Source organism: Coturnix japonica, chromosome 5 (assembly GCF_054131305.1).
Source record: "Coturnix japonica strain WE chromosome 5, WE-NBRP24, whole genome shotgun sequence".
Classification (NCBI taxonomy): domain Eukaryota; kingdom Metazoa; phylum Chordata; class Aves; order Galliformes; family Phasianidae; genus Coturnix; species Coturnix japonica.
This window is the reverse complement of record NC_140667.1, coordinates 43939244-43959388: the sequence shown is the minus strand read 5'-3', so window position 1 is coordinate 43959388 and position 20145 is coordinate 43939244. Positions and strand designations below refer to the sequence as shown.

Sequence of the window (20145 nt, the reverse complement as noted above, 5' to 3'; positions counted from 1 at the left end):
GAGAAATGAATGTGGTGGTAAGCTTGGAGTTGACGTACTCTGTATAAGGTTGAACTCTCATTTACAGTATACAGAAGAATTTGCAAAGGATTAGAGATTCTTTAGGGATAGTGAGCATTAGAGTAAGTGCTAGGACTACTGACAACCTTTATTTCAGGGTTGTTCTAGTTGCATTAAAACATTCTTCTAATACCTGAAGGGAACTTACTCCCAGGAGGGGAGTAAACTCTTTGAAAGGCCTGACAATAGCAGGACATGGGGAAATGGTTTTAAGTTAAAAGAGGGAAGATTTAGGTTGGATGTTAGGGGGAAGTTCTTCACTAGGAGAGTGGTGAGGCCCTGGAACAGGCTGCCCAGGGAGGTTGTGGATGCCCCGTCCTTGGAGGTGTTCAAGGCCAGGTTGGACGGGGCCCTGGGCAACCTGATCTAGTAAAGGTGTATGTTTGGTGGCCCTGCCAGGCAGGGGGTTGGAACTACATGATCCTTGAGGTCCCTTCCAACCCGAGTTATTCTGTGATTCTGTGCTTCTTCAATTACAATGAGTTATGCCATGTTCCATAATTCTCAATGAGAAAATCCAGTTTTCTTTTTCTCTCATATAGTTATTACAAACTGTGGATACTGAGCTTGGCAGATATAGTTGGCAGAGCAGAGAGATGGTTACAGTGTTCCCTTGCCTCATGTTGTAATGTGTAGCTGGGTAAGCTCTGACTATCTGTGTCCTGTTACCTTCATGTGTTCAATACTCATTTCTTCATATTGATAGCGCAGAAACTTGGTTTATTTTTTCTCCTCAGGATGTGGCTGTATTTAAAAAGAAAGTAGAAGTATAATTAAATGTACTTTTTAGAACATTCCACCCTAAAGGCTAAGGATGTTTAAAGACCAAATTGTGCTTTCTTCACTCCATCAAGATTTTTCCTCAATCTTTATCTCTCATGGGTTGTGATAAACCAGAAGAGACTTGATAGATAGTAGTAACTAAAGGTTCACTTTTTAGCTGGAGTTACTGCGGCCTTTGGTTGGTATTTGAAGGTCTGATTGTTCAAACTGTGTTACTCATTTGAAGGAATGGGCAGTTTCAGGATTGACATTAAGGAGCCATTCTAAAAGATATAATCTACAGGACAAAGCAGTGTCTGCTGTATTAGAGTATGCTTTGATATTCTCTGAAAGCTTGGTCTTGGTAGTCCTTTCTTGCTTTGCCTACTGATGTTGTGTTTCAATGCTGAGCAGCTGATTTCTGCTTTATATTGGTTAAGGGAAATTTTCCTGATTTAAAAGTTTTTACTTTCAAATTGCTGCAACTTCTCTCCTTCTCAAGTCCAGAAGTGAAACTGGCTTCAAGGATTTTACTTGCAAGGTTGTGTGTCTTTTATACAGAGATTGTGAAATATCCTTTGGTGGGAAAAGAAAGAAGAGCAGTGCTCTGACTTCTTGCATCTTAGAGCCAGGGACTTTTGTACCTCTTCTTGTGGCTTTTATGTAAGTTTGTCCACAGCTGTGAATCGTCTGGTTTGTGGGTTGGTTTCCAATTGGTTGGAACAATCAATTCCTTGACAGGTTCACCAAGTGTGTGTGTGTTTGCCTTAGTTGCAGTGGGATGGCTGCTGTGAACAAGGCAGCAGGTTGAGGCTATTTGAGCTGGCATTGTTGTGTTTTTTCAACTCTTCCATTTGTATGCAAAAAAACCTACAACAAAAGCATAGAAAATCATCAAGCCCCGTAATCCTTACTTAATAGTTACTTACTTAATAGTTAAAACCTGGTTCCCAGTGCCTGTCTCTTGTTTCGGAGTCTGATTGCTGATACAGTGTCAATCTATGTAGAGCTTCCTCAGCAGATTCCAAAAAGCAGCTGGGTAGCAGGAAATGTTCAGTTTTCTTGGAAATGCAAAAATGTAGGATTTACTTTTTAAAATAGTTTTTTCTTTGCGATATCTGGTCTGAAGGACTGCCCACTTGCTGATAGCACAACCTTCCTTTCTATAGGGAGCAAATGTAGTTTGCTCTCTTAAGTAATTTGACTAACTTGATGGCTAACTTCACAATTCTTGTTTCTCCCTTGTTTGCTCAGGTCTTGTTTTGCCTGTGATTTAGATGTAGCTTTCTTGCAACTGTTGCCATCCCTTTGTATGTTTTCTTGCTCTTGAGGAAATGAACCAAGTGGAGTTACATTGTAGCTGATGTTTAAAAACAAGTAGAATTGATCCCCAGGTGTCCATATTCACGAAACCCTTCTCAGAGTTCTGGCAAGTTCATTCAGGTGTCCCCTCTTTTTGCCCCCTCCCCACTTTCAACTGCTGAAATCTGGGACTGTTTCTAGGTGTTAGTACAGATAGATACATCTAAGCTGACTTACTAACTGTGGCTTTATGGAACGTTCACTGACTTCTGGTGCTAATGTTGTTATCATTAAAGATGACCAAGTCTAATCAATCTCAAGGGAGACTTCTACTTCCTCATTTAAGTTTTGTATTTCCAAGTAGGCAGACGTGTTTGCCTTGCTAACTTTATGCTAAGTGGCTTGTAGGTTTTCCTTTTTGGAAGAGGATGGGAAGTAAAAGAAGGTGTATACAATATAGCAATGTTTTGATTGATCTTTTTATCCATGACCTTTTAACGTCTTTCTGCTGAAGTTAAATGCCCATGTTGCCAATCTATGTGAAGTTATTAATCAAGAAGTGATATGATCTGTGTGAAAGGCTTGGGGTAGGGAAGGGCATGCTTCTCCCTTCCCCCGCCTCCACTGAAGGCCATTTTTAGCTACTATTGCTGTCTGGCGTGGCCAAATTGATGTCGGAGACTTCAGGAAGTGAATTACTACTGAAGGTGGATAATGGGCACTAAAAGGTACATTGCTTTGAAGATAGGACTTGATTTGAAGCCCTGTTTCTGGCATGTGTTCTATGAGTCTATGGAATTATGTGTGTATTTATTTATTTAACGTATTAATTATTCTTATTATGATGTATTAATGATTTCCTGTTTCTGTGAGGCTAAACAAGGATAATATTGACCCAAGGAAATGAATGGTTTCTAGCAGTTATGTGGCCAGTTTCAGCCTGAATGGTAGAGACTGCAAAAGGGAAGTGACACAGTTGTGTAATTGAGCCCAATGATTATTCTTTTTCTTTTTTTTACTTCTCTCATTATTTCTATAGTTGTTCTAAACAAGGCCTGCATTTCCTCTTAGCTTAAGAAAATTAAACTGGATCCCATGCACCGTGTATTAATACTTGGAGGGAAAGCTTTTCTTAGTTGGTCTAGTGAATATTTATATCAGTAAATATTAGCCCTCCTGAATTGAAACACAGCAAGCTGTAACTGATGCTTCAAAACCAAGCTGATTATTTGTATACTTTGAAGGTTTATATGTAGTTAAGAAATGTGTACCTAGGTATTGAAGTTCATAGGTTTATTTATATGCTGAATACATCAGTTGATTTTAGTGTTGTCCTCCGATCAGGTTACAATTTAGTGATATCTTCTGAAGAAGTGTAACCAGAATGTGTGGTGAAGAATATCTGTCCTGGGATATGAGAGGAAAGAGCTTGACCTATATGGCAGATGACAGAATTGCGGAGGAGGAGGTGTAGGTTTTATGAAGGTAATGCACAACATAGGTCTGCATTTTTACCTTGAAGTACTTCAATGCAAAAGGACTGGGACAGTGCCAGGAACATTTATGAGCTCCCTGGGTCCTTCAAAGACATTCAATCAACCTACAGGAGATGAGTAATTTTCCCTGTGGTAATCTTCGCATAGTTAATGTTGTGCTGTGTAGAAATTGAGACATAAAACCTGCCTTGATTAATACTGAACTTTCTGGAAAACAGTCTTCTTTAGTCTCTGTGTTACTTAAATTGAATAGAAGATGAATTTTCAATAAAGCAATCCATGATTTGTTAAAGCTGTCCACTGGCTGGTACTTATATCAGTGAATAAGGTTCTGCAGGGAGCTGCTGGATGGTTTTAGAACATGTGTTGACTTGCAGAATGATGAAGCAGGTGCTGATTTCTGGCAGCATTTTGAGTAACATGCCAATAATACTATTAATATATATATATTGACTGCCAGCTGTTAACTGCTTTTAAAGCCTTTTATAGTTCATTCCTTTTCTGGTGCTATTAAATGTTTTCTTTTGTTGCTTTCTGTTAATTGGTTTTGTACTAGGTATCAAGAAGTCTTGTTTTTGCAACTTAAAGTTTTTTGTCACTGTGTAATGTAGATCAGCAATAGCTGGCAACAGGGAAGTTGCTGTCTGATTTTTGAGTGACAGTCAGAAGCCTCTTGAACCCAGTTTGCTTGTTTCCTGTAAGGTAAGCCACCTGATGGCTGTCAAAATGGATGACAACCATCTCCTCACACCAGCTCTACTACTCATGTGGCACCCTCCACCTTCCATACTTCATGCAGCTTGCTGATCCAGCACAAAGCTTGCTTAGGCAAAGGAGAAAAGGGAGCTGAACTTTGTTTTCCCCCCCCAACATGTCAACTGAGTGTCAAAGCTGTTTAGAGACGGGAAGGAGCAGTGAGGAGTGGAGTTACTTCATCTAGCGCTGAATTGCCATAGGACTAGGTTGGCAGTCTTGTGAAACCTAATCCCAAAATACTGTGGGTACTTTCTACTTGACTGTCTTCTGTACGATGTGACTGTTGAAGTCTCTTCTCACTTGTTAATTAAAATAACTGTTTCATGTTTTTCTCAACATTCTACTTTCTCATTTATTAGTAAGCAGTTGTTATAAATAGGTATATTATTGTAGTAATCTTATGGTTTTTGAGTATTAAGATAAGCTGAGTTTCAATAACTTTGAAACAAAGATAATAACAGTCAGGGCAATAACCAGGATGGAGTACTTATGCTCTAGCTGCTAGATTGGGAAAATTCAGATCTCCTTTTATGCTCAGTTTAAAGCCTCCCATTTTTATTTAGTGCTGCTTTGTAATCCTGACTCCGTAATTAGGGAGATATTCGTGAAACTGCTTTATCTTACAATGTTTTCTTTCCTGTTTTCATCAAATATTTTGCTGTGTTTTATGATAGCAGTGTCACTGAATGCAAATCAAAGCCTAATTTTTTTTCCTTTTTTTTTTTTTTTTTCCTTTTGTAATCTCTGTGATTAGTCTTAAGAGCTTCTTGAACCAAAGTGGGTAGCTTTCAGGAAAGGAAAGCGTTGTCCTGATTGTTTAAAACAATAGTAATCAATTCTAGTCCGGATATTTACCACCAGCTTGTTGAAGTATTGCAACCTTTAATTTGAAATCAGAGCTTTAGGAGCTCACACTGACCACAACATAAGTCTTTGAATCACTGTGTGGGAAGTTCAGAAGTTAAAGTGGCTGAAAGAGGCAAGTCACCTTTATAAGGCTTTTTCTTTTTTTTCTTCCTTTTCTCATTTGAGTAAAGAACTGTTTCTTCTTACCCTGTGCTTTTACTTTTGGAGTAAATCTGGGAAGGGATTGGAGGCAACGCTTGACAATTTAAACAATCCTACACTTGGTTTTGTGATGAATATTGACTGCAGGTTTTTTTAGTATTCTTTTTCTTTTAGCATCATTCAGATACATCAGTATCCAAAAAAACTGTGAGCAGGCTGACTTCTGATGTCTGGAGTCCCATACTTAAAGTGTTGTCTTAATATTTCTGTCCCACTGGATCTGAGATAAGCAATATTTATTAGTTTCAGTAGTAGGCATGCAACTCAGAATATCACGTAAGTGTATGTATAATTTTCTTAAGAAATATGATCCAATACTTGTGGTAGGTATTATGATATCATGTGGAAGTTTAATTAAAATAACAAAAAAAGAAAACCCTTAAATAAATAAATCCTATTATTTACAAGTTTGCATTCAATGTAGGAGTTACGTTATCACAGAGAAAATACTCAAAAAAACAGACAAACAAAAAAATCCCCTCAAAATTCCTTTTTCTTATTGGGCACCTGAGGTGCACAGGTCAGTCTCTGTCTGTATGTAGTTTGTGCATTTTAGCTGACATTTCTGCCTAGAAAGAAAATACCTGTGTATCCCCTACTTAGTGGTACTGGCTGTGAAGCTTTGAGTGTAAGCGTTTCTGAAGTAATGTGCTGGACTGGGGATGCTCCTTCATCTAAGAAACAACTTGCTTCTGTGTGACATCTTCTATTACTGTTATGGCTGGTCTTCCTACCTGGCCATAAATTACCTAGAAGCTGTTGTACCAGTGTAAGACACAGTGGGAGGTTGCACGTGGGTTGAAGAGAATTCTAAGAGTTGATGCTCCTATATGTTTGTCAGAGCCCCATGAAATGCATCTTAAGGTGTCATTTGGGGCCTTTAAAAGATGGGACAGTGTTTTATGTAAATGTTGAGTGAAAATGGAAGAGGGGTGATGAAATAGAAAGTGAATTTTCTGTATTTTGTCGATATAGGGCTATCTCATTTCTTCTGCGTTTATTCTGGCAAACTTTGACTGTGCAAATAGATACAGATCTTTATGAGAATATTCAAGAGCTAAAATGAAATATCTCTAGTGACATTAAGATATGTTAAACTTCTGTATTTGCTCTTGTGTTTAATTCAAATAGACAAGTAGCAAGGCCACTCTTCTCAGTAACAGCTTGTCTATGTGAGTTTAATTCACTTTTCAAATTAACTTCATTGCATTACTTGATTAGTCTCAGTTTCTCTAAGCTCTTATCTATTTGATGACTGTAACTGTACATTTTCATTTCAAAATACTTCATTATGTGTGCTAAAGGCCTAGACTATGTTCTTTTTCCTGATCAATTTTACTGTGCCTTTGAAAGATGCTTGAAGTGTAAACTATGAAAATGACCACCTCTTGTATAAATGACATGTAGCTAGGAGAGAATCAGAGTCAGTATTTAATTCTAACTTTCACAATGTCTTCCTTGTTAAGCATTTAAGGCTATAAAAAGAATACATGCACTTTTTCTAAATAAGATTACTTTTGATTTATGTTATGCAGGAAGGGTGTTATAATTCATCTGTGTACCAAAGAGAAGTTAAAAATGTATCTACTCTTTCATAGTTGAGAAGCAATTCTGAGGAAGAAGTAGAAAATATTTCAGATCTTCAGTAGAAGTCGGGCAGTTAATCTGTGTTAATCCTTCTGGAAGTCATACCACTCAATTATCTCTCTTAATGCCCAATCAAATAAGTTAGCTTGTTAGCTTTAACTAACGAAATTACATGATTACTCAGTGAAACTAAAGACAATTGTATTTAAATATTTATTTTGCATAATATAAATTCTTAATGAATTAAAATGCATTTGCATTTAATCAAGTTATAAATTCCTCCTAAATACACCATAACACACACAGCTGTCAGACAAGCAGGATGTCCTATATAATGGTTACTAATAATGCCAATTAATAAGCTAAATGAAGTAACTAATAGTAGTTATAACAGTACCTTCCTAATATGTCAAAAGCTCACATTCATAACTTGTAGATAAGGTAATTAATAGCAATAATTGCTTAAAATTAAAATTTCACAACCAAAATGAGTTTTCTTGACTGATAATTTTAAGTTTTCCAGTTGAAATCAGTGTTAAGAGGTTTTAATGTCTTGCATATAATCAAATCTGCTGTTCTAAGATGATGTGGTGCTGTAATCACCTTTAAAATGCTGTTCCTTTCCCCCGGTTCTTAACCAGTTTTCTTTGTATCTTACTACTTTCAGTATCTGTTTTTATTTGAGCAGGAGTATATCTACTTCTTCAGAGCTCTGTTTGCATTCATATTTTGCTTCTAGAAACATATTTATTTCCTTTCATTCATTCTTACCTAGACTGAGCTTTCATTGTTCTTTGTCATTTAAATGCAGGCAGCGTTTCTTCTGATAGTGCCTGAATGTTATGTATTCATTACAGCTGCTGTTCTTTCCATCCCCTTCGTGCTGCATCATGGATCTTCTTAGAGAGTCTGGATTTAATTGTCCCCTGGAGAATTATGTCCTCATCAGTCTGATCTATTGGAATTGGTCATCTGCAGGGCACTGTGAGGATAAGCAAAGGCAAGGAAATATTCCTAACCCATTGTGTTCATTGTTAGTGAAAGTATTGAATTATTTGCAGAACCACCCAAGGGTCAGATAAGAAAAAGGTGCTGAGGAATGTTTCCACAGTGGAAACGCCTTGGGATGAGTCGTAAAATGTGAAACGTGGAATATTCTCAAGTTAATCCAGGTTGGAGGGATCCTGTGGTGAAAGATTATGTGCAAATATGTTTGGTTTTGAATCTGGAGGGAAAAAAATAACAAAATGGTGAAGCTGTGTTCCAGTTCTTATCTGATTCTCTTGTAATTTCCTCCCTTCTTTCTCATGTAAATCACCAAGATTTCTGTAGTGACTGTACCTGCAAAAATAGCACTTCTTTTTTTTTGTAAGTCCTGGTATATCTGCAATAGAAGCTTAGGATGTAAGTACAAAAGGGAGGCAATCCAGGCTCTGCCGATAGAGCTGCCAGGTAGACATTGCAGAACTTGGCTCTTTTTCTAGTAACTCACAAACTGACAAAATCACAAAAAATCTGAAGTGTTTGTTGATGACTGCTGCTGGCTGCTCTGTGTTGCTGGATCAAGCGACCTCTAAGGTACTTGCTATTTTGCTGCTGGCAATTAGATGATACTAAACATAATTATAGGTGATTTGACAACTTCAATTCAAGCCACAACTGATGTGGTAATAACTGTTTTGTTTTCTTTTGCTTTAACTTGTTCTACTGAATCCAATATCTTTATATCCAGTTCTGAAAACACTATTCTCCAGCTCTCAACTGGTTGAGTTCTGGGACTGCAACTTAGCGTTACAAAAGAGAGGAGAAATCCCTTCAAGTGATGAATGTGGACCAGGATCCAGTGGATATGTCTGTCTTTCCAGTGCCAGGCTATTCATGGTAGAATTGGAACTGAAGGAACTACGTGAATGTGTTCTGAGTCAGTCTTGGTAGAAGGGTTAATTGGCAGTTGGAGTATTATATTAATTTATATTGCTTTCAGAACCCAAGTGAATGTCAGAAAGCCTTAATTACATCATTTACAGAGATTTAGCTGCTTCAGAATATTATTTCTCAGCCCTGAATGGCTTTAGATGAGAATATAGAAAAATGAAACTGTTTAGTAAAATTCTGTTTTGTTTTGAGTTTTTTTCTTATATAAAAGGCCTTAATAATCGTTAAACGAGTTGAAGCAATTTTCAGTAAACCAGTTTTGTATTATACAAAAGCACTTCTGAGTAGACACAGAAATATCTCAAGGATACCTGTTTTGTTTGCAGTTATTCTTTGTCTCCTTGCATTGATTCTGGTGCTGTGAAAGGTTCACAGATTGTTGACTCTGGGATGGGTCTGGGTTTTTTTTGTTTGCCTGTACTGAAAGTATTGCTGGTGCAGAACAACATCAACGGTGGAGATGAGGGACCCTTATGATGAACAGGGCATTTCTCAAGTCTAGTGACATGGTAGGCTCTTTATCTATTTGACCTTCCGTTGTCTTTCATAGTTGATGGAAAAAGTGAAAGGCATTTAAAAGGTGAGGGAAGAAAAGGGGAAGCAGGGGTGTGAGTTTTAAGTTTTTAAAACATCTTTATTCATGTTAGACACCTGTGATCCCACGTGCTGTGGAGAAATGTGTTCCAGTTGTATTTTGTGGGTCTTAAATATTTTTCATTTCTTGGTCAATCATAAGGCAGCGCTTAAACTTCTGAGACTTCATTGGAGACATCTGTTAAAGACAAAGGTGTTTGTTTCCTACACTGGACACCTGAAGTTATAGAGCACAAGATAAGTTCCTTAAATCTGTGCAGGCCATTCTGATTTTCCTTATGTGTGGTTGTCTGTAATATGCTGCATCTTCTTCTCATTTTAGACTGGTAAAAATGCTAGAGGATGACATAAAATCCAGATATCCATATATGCTACTTCTTAGAACTAATGCCTTCAAAGGAGACCTCTTGTATCATAGGACTGTAGCTTTGGATGCTGACAGAGGGAGAACAGAGCACTGTCAGACACCTCTGTTTGGGGAGCTTGACTTGCCCCGCATGGAGAGGAAGGGTTTATATTGATGCAAATTATGGGCTCAAAAGCCCCACATGGGGTTATATTCAGAGGGCAGCTGCTGCTTTTATTTACCATAAGCAAGAATAATTGATACTCTGGAACTGTACTTGGCTCACAGCTTGCCCATGGATGGGGGAAAGGAGAAATCCTTGCTCTAATGTCTGCTTAATTGCCTTCCTGTCTTAAAGTTAACCTTTGGATAAACTAAATAATTACAAGAAAACAATTTGTTGCTCAATCAAAGGATCAAGTGACTGGAAAAAGAAAAATCATCAGTATGTTCAGCTATCCTTTCTGGTAATTCAGATGTAGTAATAATACAGGTATCTACATAAATTAGGGTCTATAAGCTTACCCTGTGGGTTAGTTTTCAAACAGTAGCTTGGAGGGGGGAAAGAAAAAAAAAAAAAGCAAATTAAATATTACATGGAGTACTTTCTTTTTAATTGCTAAATCCATTACAAGTTTTTGGCTTTTAGTTCATTTAAAGACATGTCTTTAAATCTTTTTTTCCCTCTAACTTCCATGTAGACTTCAATTTGTCAAATTGAGAGTATTCTGTCTTGGAGTGAGTTTGAGGTAGCATGATGTATGTACTGTGGTTCATAACTTGTTTTATTGTTTGTAGCACAGTATAACCAAAGAATAGGAGTTTATTATTAGGAATAAACTTGCGGGGATGACAGAAGAGTGAGTCCCATTTTGTAATTGCCCTCTTCAAAATCCTGAAGCAGCTGTGATTAGGGAGAGGCAGGATGGTGGCCCAGAAGGACTTCCTCCTAACCACAGCCACAATGGTGGTTTATACCTCATATCCTCTGGTGCTGCAGGACCTTGATTTGCACTAGAATTTGTTTCTATTTGCTTTAAGATCATTTGCTGCATCGCTCCTGTGGGTTCAGAGTCCAATTGCATATATCGTCTTGTGAAATAGAAGAAAATAAAAATCAAAACTGTTGATGTATTCTTTTGTATTCTTTCTGATATTTTGGTACACTTATTTTTTGGTGTTATCAAATGTCAAAGTAGCAAATAGCCACGGTATTCAGAGATCTTGTCTGAGGTCTGCAGAGGTGCCTGTTGGTTACTGGCAGATTGCTGGGGCACTGGAGATCTGCAGAAGTCACAGTGTCCTTGCTTGTTTCTCTTGGCGTCCTTATAGGACTTGAATGTTGGGTTTTTTATTTGTTTGCTTGAACAGTGCTGCTTTGTTCATTGAGTATTTAAGGGTTTTGCAGGGTGGCTAGTTGGGCAATCCAAGTACTTAGCTTGGAAGTCTCCCCTTCCATCATTATATAAAAATATGTGAACATTAAGCTCTTAATAGGGAGCTTAAAAAAAAATAAGACATGTTGATTTTCACTTCTGGAATGGCTTTTGTGCTTAGCGATGTCAAAGTCATTTAATAAAAGTCACTCCTGTTTTTGAATGAGATCTTTAGTCGCTGTAGAGTAAAATATTACACCTCTTGTCATAGTTTTATGGTTGACGCCTCTGTATATTTGTCTGTCCGAATATAAAACATTTGTGATTTTTATTTATTTATTTAAGTAATTTACCAGATCGGACACTGATGTTTATTAAAATTCTCTGATAAACCCAAAGCGTTTCCTCACCGAGGCTGGGATCCTTGGAGCTGCAGACAGGGCTCCTGCCTCCGCGCACCGGGCTTTGTCTGGGTGCGGGCATCAGCTCCATTGAGATGCTAATGGAAGGAGCTGCTGTTTTGTAGGAGAACTTGACTGCATCTCAGGAATGTGGCCCGTCTGGTTATATGTTAGCTTCGGCATTAAAAGGGCTACTGTAATTCACGTCTGCGGATCGATTGAGGCTGCCGACTTCTATGTTAACAGCTTTGATGCACCAAAGGAAATTGGTGGGGAATTACATTCTCCTTTTGGTTCTCCCAAATCTAAACCTAGCGATTTGTTTGCTTTCTGCTGACCATTTGCGATTATGGAATAAAATATATTTGCTGTGTGAAGCAATATGTGATGTTAGCTTTCTTGACAAGTAATTGAGCCTTCTTTTTTTTGTCTTTTTTTTTTTTTTTGCCTCTCCTTTTCGTGTCTGTTTCGTGATAGGGTAACTAAATGCTGTAATAGCAAGAGAAGCTGAAAGAGATGATACAAAGTCTGGTACATTTCTGCTCCACTACTTCAAAAGGGATGGCTTTTAGTTGGTAGGCTATTCATGCTGTAGAGCTGATGGCTAAACGATTAACCTGTACAGAACAGGAACGTATTGTTAGAAATTTGTTCAACTCACTGCATCTTACTGGTAATTTGCTGTGTTTTGTGAAGAGAAGGGGTGTGCATGTGCATTGCAAACATGAATTTCAAAAGTAGCTCTGGGAGTAAGATTTGAGAAGGTCTATTTTGTACATTATCACAGTACTCACCAGATTTTCTCCATTGCATTTCCCACACGTTGCTGTTGTAAAATAAAGCGAAAACAGTTTATTTTTGCTCTTTCAAACTAAGTCCATTCTTTGGCTATGTATTGGATGCTAAGTTTCTTTAAGACTTCATCACGGCATTAGGTGAAAGCTGTGTGGAAGGAGCGCGGGGGAGGAAAATTGTAAATCTAGTTGTACTCAGCCAGCAATTACTTTAGCAGATAAAACAGAAAATATGCAAATATCTCCGGAGCACTTATGGCTTTCAGATGTTGACTGTCTGTATCCCCAGCCAAAAAAGGACAGATGATAATTAGATTTTGAAGGACCATGTGCTGTTGCTACAGAGCTAAATATTAAAATGCAAGAAAGCAGACTACCACATGGCACGATTGATTTTTATGGCAGTTCATGTTGAAATACTCTCTTTTTATATTGCCTTCTAGGTTACCTAGGGTGAAACAAAATTACAGGCTTGGAAACTCTGGAAAAGCTCAGCATCAGTATTTGAGGTAAAAATGAACATACTGAAGTAATCTTGGGAGTGTCCTTATTAACTTTATGGAATTGATTGGAGAAGAAATTTTCATCAAGATTAATTTTGCATTTAAGTTTTCAGTATTGATTTAAAAGAAAAAATGACTTCAATTATCTTTTTAGATATAACAAAACTAATACTTATATATCACATTAATTTTGTGCTTTCAAGCTCTGAGAATATTGTAGATCAGTTAGATATCTAACATTTGTGTTTTAATGTTGTGTTTTTATAAAGATGTTAATGTATGAAATTGATTTGAATGACTGCTAGACGTATGTGAATAAACAAATGTGTTTTTATAGGAATTAACATAAATTGCACACTATTGATATAATAAAATATAATAAATAAAATAATAAAATATATGTATGTTGATGTGCTTGGAAAGTAATTTTCTTTATGATCGGTTTACTGTATTATGACTCGAAAGAGTGATACATTAGAAAACATTAAAAGAAATCTGAATTTCATTCCAACTCTTAAATGAATTGAATTGTGCATGGAAAACTCATTATGTTTATTTGAAAAATGTTCTAAAACATCACTAGTGTGTTTCTCATATGAACAGATTACTAATATGGGTAGGATTAGGGATGCATTAATTCCTTGCATATTTAATCTTTCACAAATTAGCTTTTAAATTGCTTGTTGCTTTGTTTCTACTACTAAATTAAAATAATATGGGTTCAGAGTGGATTTAAATATTTTGTTTTCTCTCAGCCAGTTATATTGCAGTACAAACACGCCATGGAATGTTTATAAGCAAGTGAATTTCTACAATTAACCTTGATAATGTAGTTCCCTTTTAAAAAAAATTTTATAGTTCAGAGGTCTTTTTTCTTCTTGCTTTTCAGTGCCGAAGCTTGCAAATTATGTGATTAACCTCCAAGCTGATATCATGATGTCAAAATGCAGTTTGGAAAGCATAAGCACAGAGGCTGCAGACATTAAAACGGTAAGTGCGTGCTTTGTAGTGTAGGAGAAACAGATTTTTATGCATCATTTTGCTGTATTCTATCTGATAGATAAAATTCCTTCAGGACCACCATGTCACCATCAAGTGAGATTGTAGAAATTTACCCTGAATTTCTTTGGAAAGAATAAGAATGATGAAAATAGCTAATTTATTTTATGTGTAGATGGTTAGATAATGCTGTGGCATAAGGAAAAAAGGAATTTGTTCTAAGATGTGTGTTTTGATATGTCTTGCAAAACTGAATATGTGTTCATTTTTTTTGTTGTGTTTAAATATTTCTTGTGGATTTTGCCATGAAATGTGGTTTTATAGATGAAATAAAATAAATTTTTAAAAAGTGGGAAGAAGGAAGATGTGCGGGATTAGAATTAGAATTCTCTCAGTAATATAGTTCAGTTTGAATTATGAGTTGAGCAAAAGCAGGAAAGAGGCATCTGATAAAGTTGTGTACAATGAAAATTGAGTGCTTTGGTGTCAAAGTGAGGACAGACATGTATCTGGTTTCATCAGTCCTCTCCTTTTGCACTTTATGTATCATGTGCCTAAATTTTTTTTCTATTGCACTCTATGTTAAAGGGCTAAAAGTGGAGGAATCAGCATAGAATCTCAGCAGTTCAAGCTCTCCTGATTAACAAACTGCATACTTAGACCTGCTGTACTAGGCTTTATATGTGCCTTTATAAAAGATTAAATACTTTGTTCTGCTATCTGTATGTTTGTAATTGACAAAGGATAAGCATCCTCCTTCCATTCATTTGTTCTGAATGCCTCGTGTACTGATGTAGGTATAGATATGCTAAAAAACAGATGCGTTTTCATTTTCTCATTTCTGCACTGGCAAATAGTTTATACCCTAAGAATACTATGCTGATAAATAGAGTTAAAATTCTTTTGCTTTAAGGGTTTGTTGCAATGTACAGCAGTTTAATTTTGATATGAACCTGCTGATGCAGTTAGCTTAGCTCTGTCAGCAGCAACAGAAACTGTTTATTAGGAATTTGCTTCAAAGCTGGTTTTGTCTATACCTGTGATGGAGCACTTGAAGGACTTCAGGCGTTGTGCATTTATCCTCTTCTAACTTCCTGGCAGTAGAATAGGAGTCTGGCAAGCCTTCCAGCTGTTAACTGTACCATATTGCCATGCAGAAATCCTTCAAAAGCAGCTCCTTCTAACATAGCTCCTCAATGTAATCCTCATCTTAGTTAGCTCTCTAATGAAACTTTTCTGAACAAAAGGAACACTTGACTCCCTTGATGTGTTGTTAAAGACCAGTGCTCTGGTTATACTGTTAGGTTACTTTTATTTCATAAAATAACAACAAATAGCATCTAATTGAAGATGAACATTCACAGTTAATTGACTGTGCTTGGGAAACCAGGGGAGCTGGTTCTTGGAGGAATTCTTGCCGCTAAGCTTTCTAAGTATCTATGCATTCTGTTAGAACTTGAAAAAAATGGATCTGAATTTATTTCTTTTCAAAGAATGTTTCAGGGCAACACAGTTTGTTAGACAATGCATATGATGAAGGTATTTGAAGGATAATGGAGTTTTGTGCAGCTGCACTGCATATGTTAAATTATGTTAAAGGTAGCATGATGTAAAAATAACGTGATTCATCCTCTTGAATACTATTGTTTGATGGTATTTTCTTATTTAGACCTCTGAGCTAAATTATATTCTTCAGAAAATAGGGAAAATAGACTCCTAATACTGTTTTAGAAACCAGATAATATAGAAATTATATATATATTTCAAGATTTGTGTCAGTATCCAAAATGACACAGGGGTGGAACATCATAGCAGGTATCTTTGTTATTCACACTGGCAGAACAGGAGTACTTTTTTCTGCTTCCCACTTAGATAGTTTCAAGGTTCAGTTAATTTCTGTCCACAAATTCTGAAAGCATGCACTCAACTGTTTCCAATTTAAAACCTGTTCTTCAAGTAGATGTTTTTTTTCCCCCTTTTTATTTCTAGATGGTCTTGCACTGCTTTTCTTTTATTGCAGAACTTGATATTTGTCCTTGCAATTGAAATAGAGACTTAAAATGTGTAATTACTTCATTATTGTGGCTTATTCCCATAATAACGCTGACATTGGTCTTGTCAAATCTTATATACTTACAATAGAAATAATATAAATGAAGGCCAGGACTAGGGAGCTCCTTAGAACAGCAGGAAGTAGCATTGATATTTTATGGAGGTGGACTTTTCTTCTTACCTCAGTCATTATACGTGGAGAGGGAACCTAAGCTATTTCAAGTGTCCTCTGCCTTGTGAGAGTCTCACTGTGTTGTTTTTCTAATTAATCATATGGTCCATGACAGCTAAATCCCATTGTTTTTCTTGTCAGACTGTTCCACAGTTAATAATAGTATTACTGCCCTACAAAACGTTTTATTTCTCCTTATTTTTCAAGTTACCAATGTTTAGATATTTATTTCTTCACACTTCAGAAAGAATATTGCCAACTTTTCTTTGAGTATACTTTTTGCTTTTTTAATCTCTCTGAGAAGACTGTACTTGAAGGCAGGACTTTCACGAGGTTAAAAAGTAAAGAAATCTGTGGCTTAGAGTATATGATGTTCTACAAGCTCTTCCAGAGCAAGCTGAACCTATGTGTAAGTGTGAGTCTCCGTGCTTCTTATGCTGAGGTAGCTAAGCCTACTATTGTTACTGTGGACTTGTATGAAGAAAATAATGTATGCTTCTTCATGAATATTAGATCATGCGTTGGGCTGTGAGGGAGATGGTCTCAGAGAGTGCTTGTACTTGTTCTCATAGTTGTGTTTATGGCTTGGAAAAGAAAAAGTGGAATAACAAAGAGAAGGCACTGATGATCCAAAATGCTCTATAAAATCGAAGTGACTGGGCATAAGTATAAGAATGATTGGGCAGTTACCCTTAGAAATATAGCATATATTATACTTTACCTGGTCCATCCCAGCCTTGAGCATCTATAATGGCTGCAACCAGGGCTCCTTTTAAAAAAAAATAAAACAAAACTATCCTTCCACATGAACTGCTGTAAATAAGTAGGAAAAGTGCCAAGGCAATTTCAATGAAACGTTGTAGTCGCAACGAAGACTACTGTGTTCTCCAAAAGAATCTGCGTGTTTTCAGATAGCATGACACTGATTTGATTATAAAGAAGCTAGTGAAGGAGGGAACCTTTCAGTAGTATCTTTGATGTCATGCACTTAAGTTGCCTGTTCATACAAAAGCTTTATGTTAGTGTCCAGAGCTCTCAGGTGCTTTCTATCAGTGGCTGATAACTGTATTCCAATTCAGTCCTTCATGTGCGACTGATAACGATCATATTAATTATGTAATGATTAACTTGAGTATGTTTGTGCAGATGCTTAGTAGACCACAATGTTAAGAATTACTACCTTTATTACACACAACTGTATGTAGCAAATGGACTTTTTTTTTTTACCACTTGTCTTACTTGACACAGAGCTACGGAAACTTCAGTGAAAGAACAGCCATAGAGCTGCTAATTCCAAATGGGGAGTCAACCAAAACATTTTCTTGTCTGACTGGATTTAGACACAGTGTAGAGTTACTAGTCTAATTATTAGAACAGAACCTACATGTTCTTGTATGCAGTTTGAAATGTATAAAAGCAATTTTACAATCTTCAGGGCTCTTCTTATATTACATCTGAAATGAAAAATGATGTATTTCTCATTTTATGATGTGTGTAGCCTATGTTGTTCTGTATTTGCAACTAAATAAAGCAATGTCTGTTTGGTTTATTCTTTTGATTTAAAGAATCTAAAAGGACTCAGACTGAAACAATAACTTAAGTTACAGGACTGAGAAAGTAAATGAGAAGTACTCATAAGATTTGCATGAGTTTAGAGGTTCGTTCAAAAGTAACTGGGGAAATCGGAGTCTCAAAAGCATTCTTTAATACATCCTTTGAAATCCTACATGCTTTTTCTTTAAACTTTTAAATATATCAATTCTTTCTGGTATCTTTTCACCCTGACAGTTTCTCTGTAGATGAAATTAGAATATAACAGTGTATTCCTGCAACATTAACATACTCCTTTTGGTGAAGATTTTTTTTGGTAGAGAAGGATAGGTGTTGATTGCTGAACCGAAGATGAAGTTTACCCTTTTTCACTTACTTGCATTTTTTTGAATGTTTGTATTCAAAGTAGTGGTAGCTCTTTGTAGTGGAATGGAACAGTGCTATTTCAACTCAACCATAATGTCCTTGGATAGTCTTCCACTCTTCTTGGGAAAGAAAGGTGGGGGGGGGAGGGAAACAGAGGTTTTTATTCTGACTAATGTCCTAGGGGAGTGATCATGTAATTCAATGCAACACTTTCTCTTTGTTTCAAGCAATAGATAAAATATATTTCAAGTGGAAAACTGAGAGCTTCAGTTACGTAATGTTAGCTAAGTTAGCATATATGTTAGTGTTTAGAGGTGGTTCAAATTGTAAAATTTAACTTGGAAATACGAATATACAAGAAAGAGCTACAATGTTAAGTCAGTTGAACTCATAAATAAAAGTGAAGTTCATCTAGATTCAGAGAAAATGAATACTTTTTTCTTTTTTATTTCAACTGCTTCATACTTGCTAAGCAGTTTGTTAATAACATTCACTGCTCGGTATTTTCTATTGTATACCATGCAGTGCTTGTCTCAATTTTTTTTCCCAGTGCACAATTGTGAAACTTAATTTTCCCTTAGTATAGAACAGTAGGAACATTTCTATACAACAAGGTTATAATTCATTCAGTCCTATGGGAAAAGAAGAATTGATTATACCTTGATAATTCCTGTAAAATATCCAACATTTCTAAAATAACCAGTGATGAGGACTTCGTAGACCTTCTCAGGGAGTTGTTTTCTAGTATATATTTGTCATCAAATTGTTACTTAGAGTATCTTTCTGGAAGCTGGTGGTTTATCTGGCAGGGGTCCCAATTTCTGTTAGCTCGTCATCATCATCTGTAATTGTTTATTACATTTTCTGCTTATTCTTCTGCCAATTCTGCTTAAATTATCTGTTTAATTGAAAAAGTTCTTTTGAAACTGCTATTCTTTTTCCTTTTGGTTAGAGTGAAGTCCCCGTTCTGTGCATTTATGTTTTTACATGTATATGTAAATCTTTGGTTATATGACTCCTTACTTGAAAATGCAAAATGTGGTAGATTTACTTGTTACCTGTGATCTTGAAAATCTTTTGGTAAATGCATCTGTTTAAGTGGAAAAGTGTCTGTAAGTGCAAAATTGAAGTATTCTGCTAAAAATGAGATTGTAGCACTTACTGCAAATAAAAATGAAATAGAATGATGTATCCTTGTATTCTTTTGTTTTGTGGTGTTTTTTTTTTTCCTTTGTATTATAACTGTATCTAATACCGTTTTGCTTTCTTCCGTAGTAGGCTGTGCTGGAACAAAAACGCAATGACAGAAACACTGGATGAATGAATGAAAAGCCCTGCTTTGCAATCCCTCAGCATGGCGGGACTGCAGCTCATGACCCCTGCTTCCTCCCCAATGGGTCCATTTTTTGGACTACCATGGCAACAAGAAGCAATTCATGATAACATTTACACGCCAAGAAAATATCAGGTACTGCTGATCATACTTTTTTTGTAACATTACTATGTTAATGAAACTAAATCTTAAGAATTTAATAGAAAAAGAAGCAGAGCAGATTATAAAAGTCTACCATTGTATGTAGTCCAGGCATGTGTTTCTCACAACTCCACCTGTTGGGACCTGTTGTCCTTTTTTCCACTAGCTAGGAAGTGTTCTGCTTTTGTAATAATCCCTTCTCAATTCTTCTTTTATGAACCAAAATCTTAACTGAATATTCTCTGTGAGGTGTTACTGGGGATAAATACCCTAATCTTGACATTGTGCATTTTGATTATACGCTTACAGTCACATCTCCAGTCTTGATTTTGATATGCACGCTGGTCAAAGCAGTATAGTGACATTAGAAACTCTGTCAGGGCACTCTGATTTTCATTTTGTTGCAGAAGATATTCCTGAGTTCTGGAATTTCAGTCCTCTTTGTGCCCTGCAGAGATGCCTGAAAGCTAGAATTTGGTTAGTATTACTGTAAAGATTGTTTCACCTTGAACTAATGTACTTGCATATTTGGCTGAATTAATACATAGAAT

General features: G+C 36.4%; 1 protein-coding gene across 9 annotated transcripts in view; it reads left to right on the top strand.

Moving 5' to 3' along the window:
* Positions 1-20145, top strand: part of DICER1 (dicer 1, ribonuclease III) — a 58507-nt gene that overhangs the window by 2573 nt on the left and 35789 nt on the right. For 5 of the 9 annotated variants that reach the window (XM_085550530.1, XM_085550532.1, XM_085550531.1 and 2 more), the window contains exons 2-4: positions 12921-12986; positions 13870-13970; positions 19396-19588. In XM_085550530.1, coding sequence (XP_085406656.1) covers positions 19445-19588 — 144 coding nt within the window. In that variant the 5' untranslated portion in view covers positions 12921-12986; positions 13870-13970; positions 19396-19444. The remainder of the gene's footprint in view (positions 1-12920; positions 12987-13869; positions 13971-19395; positions 19589-20145) is intronic. The other 4 variants (XM_085550534.1, XM_085550535.1, XM_015865320.3 and 1 more) reach the window with 1 other exon arrangement.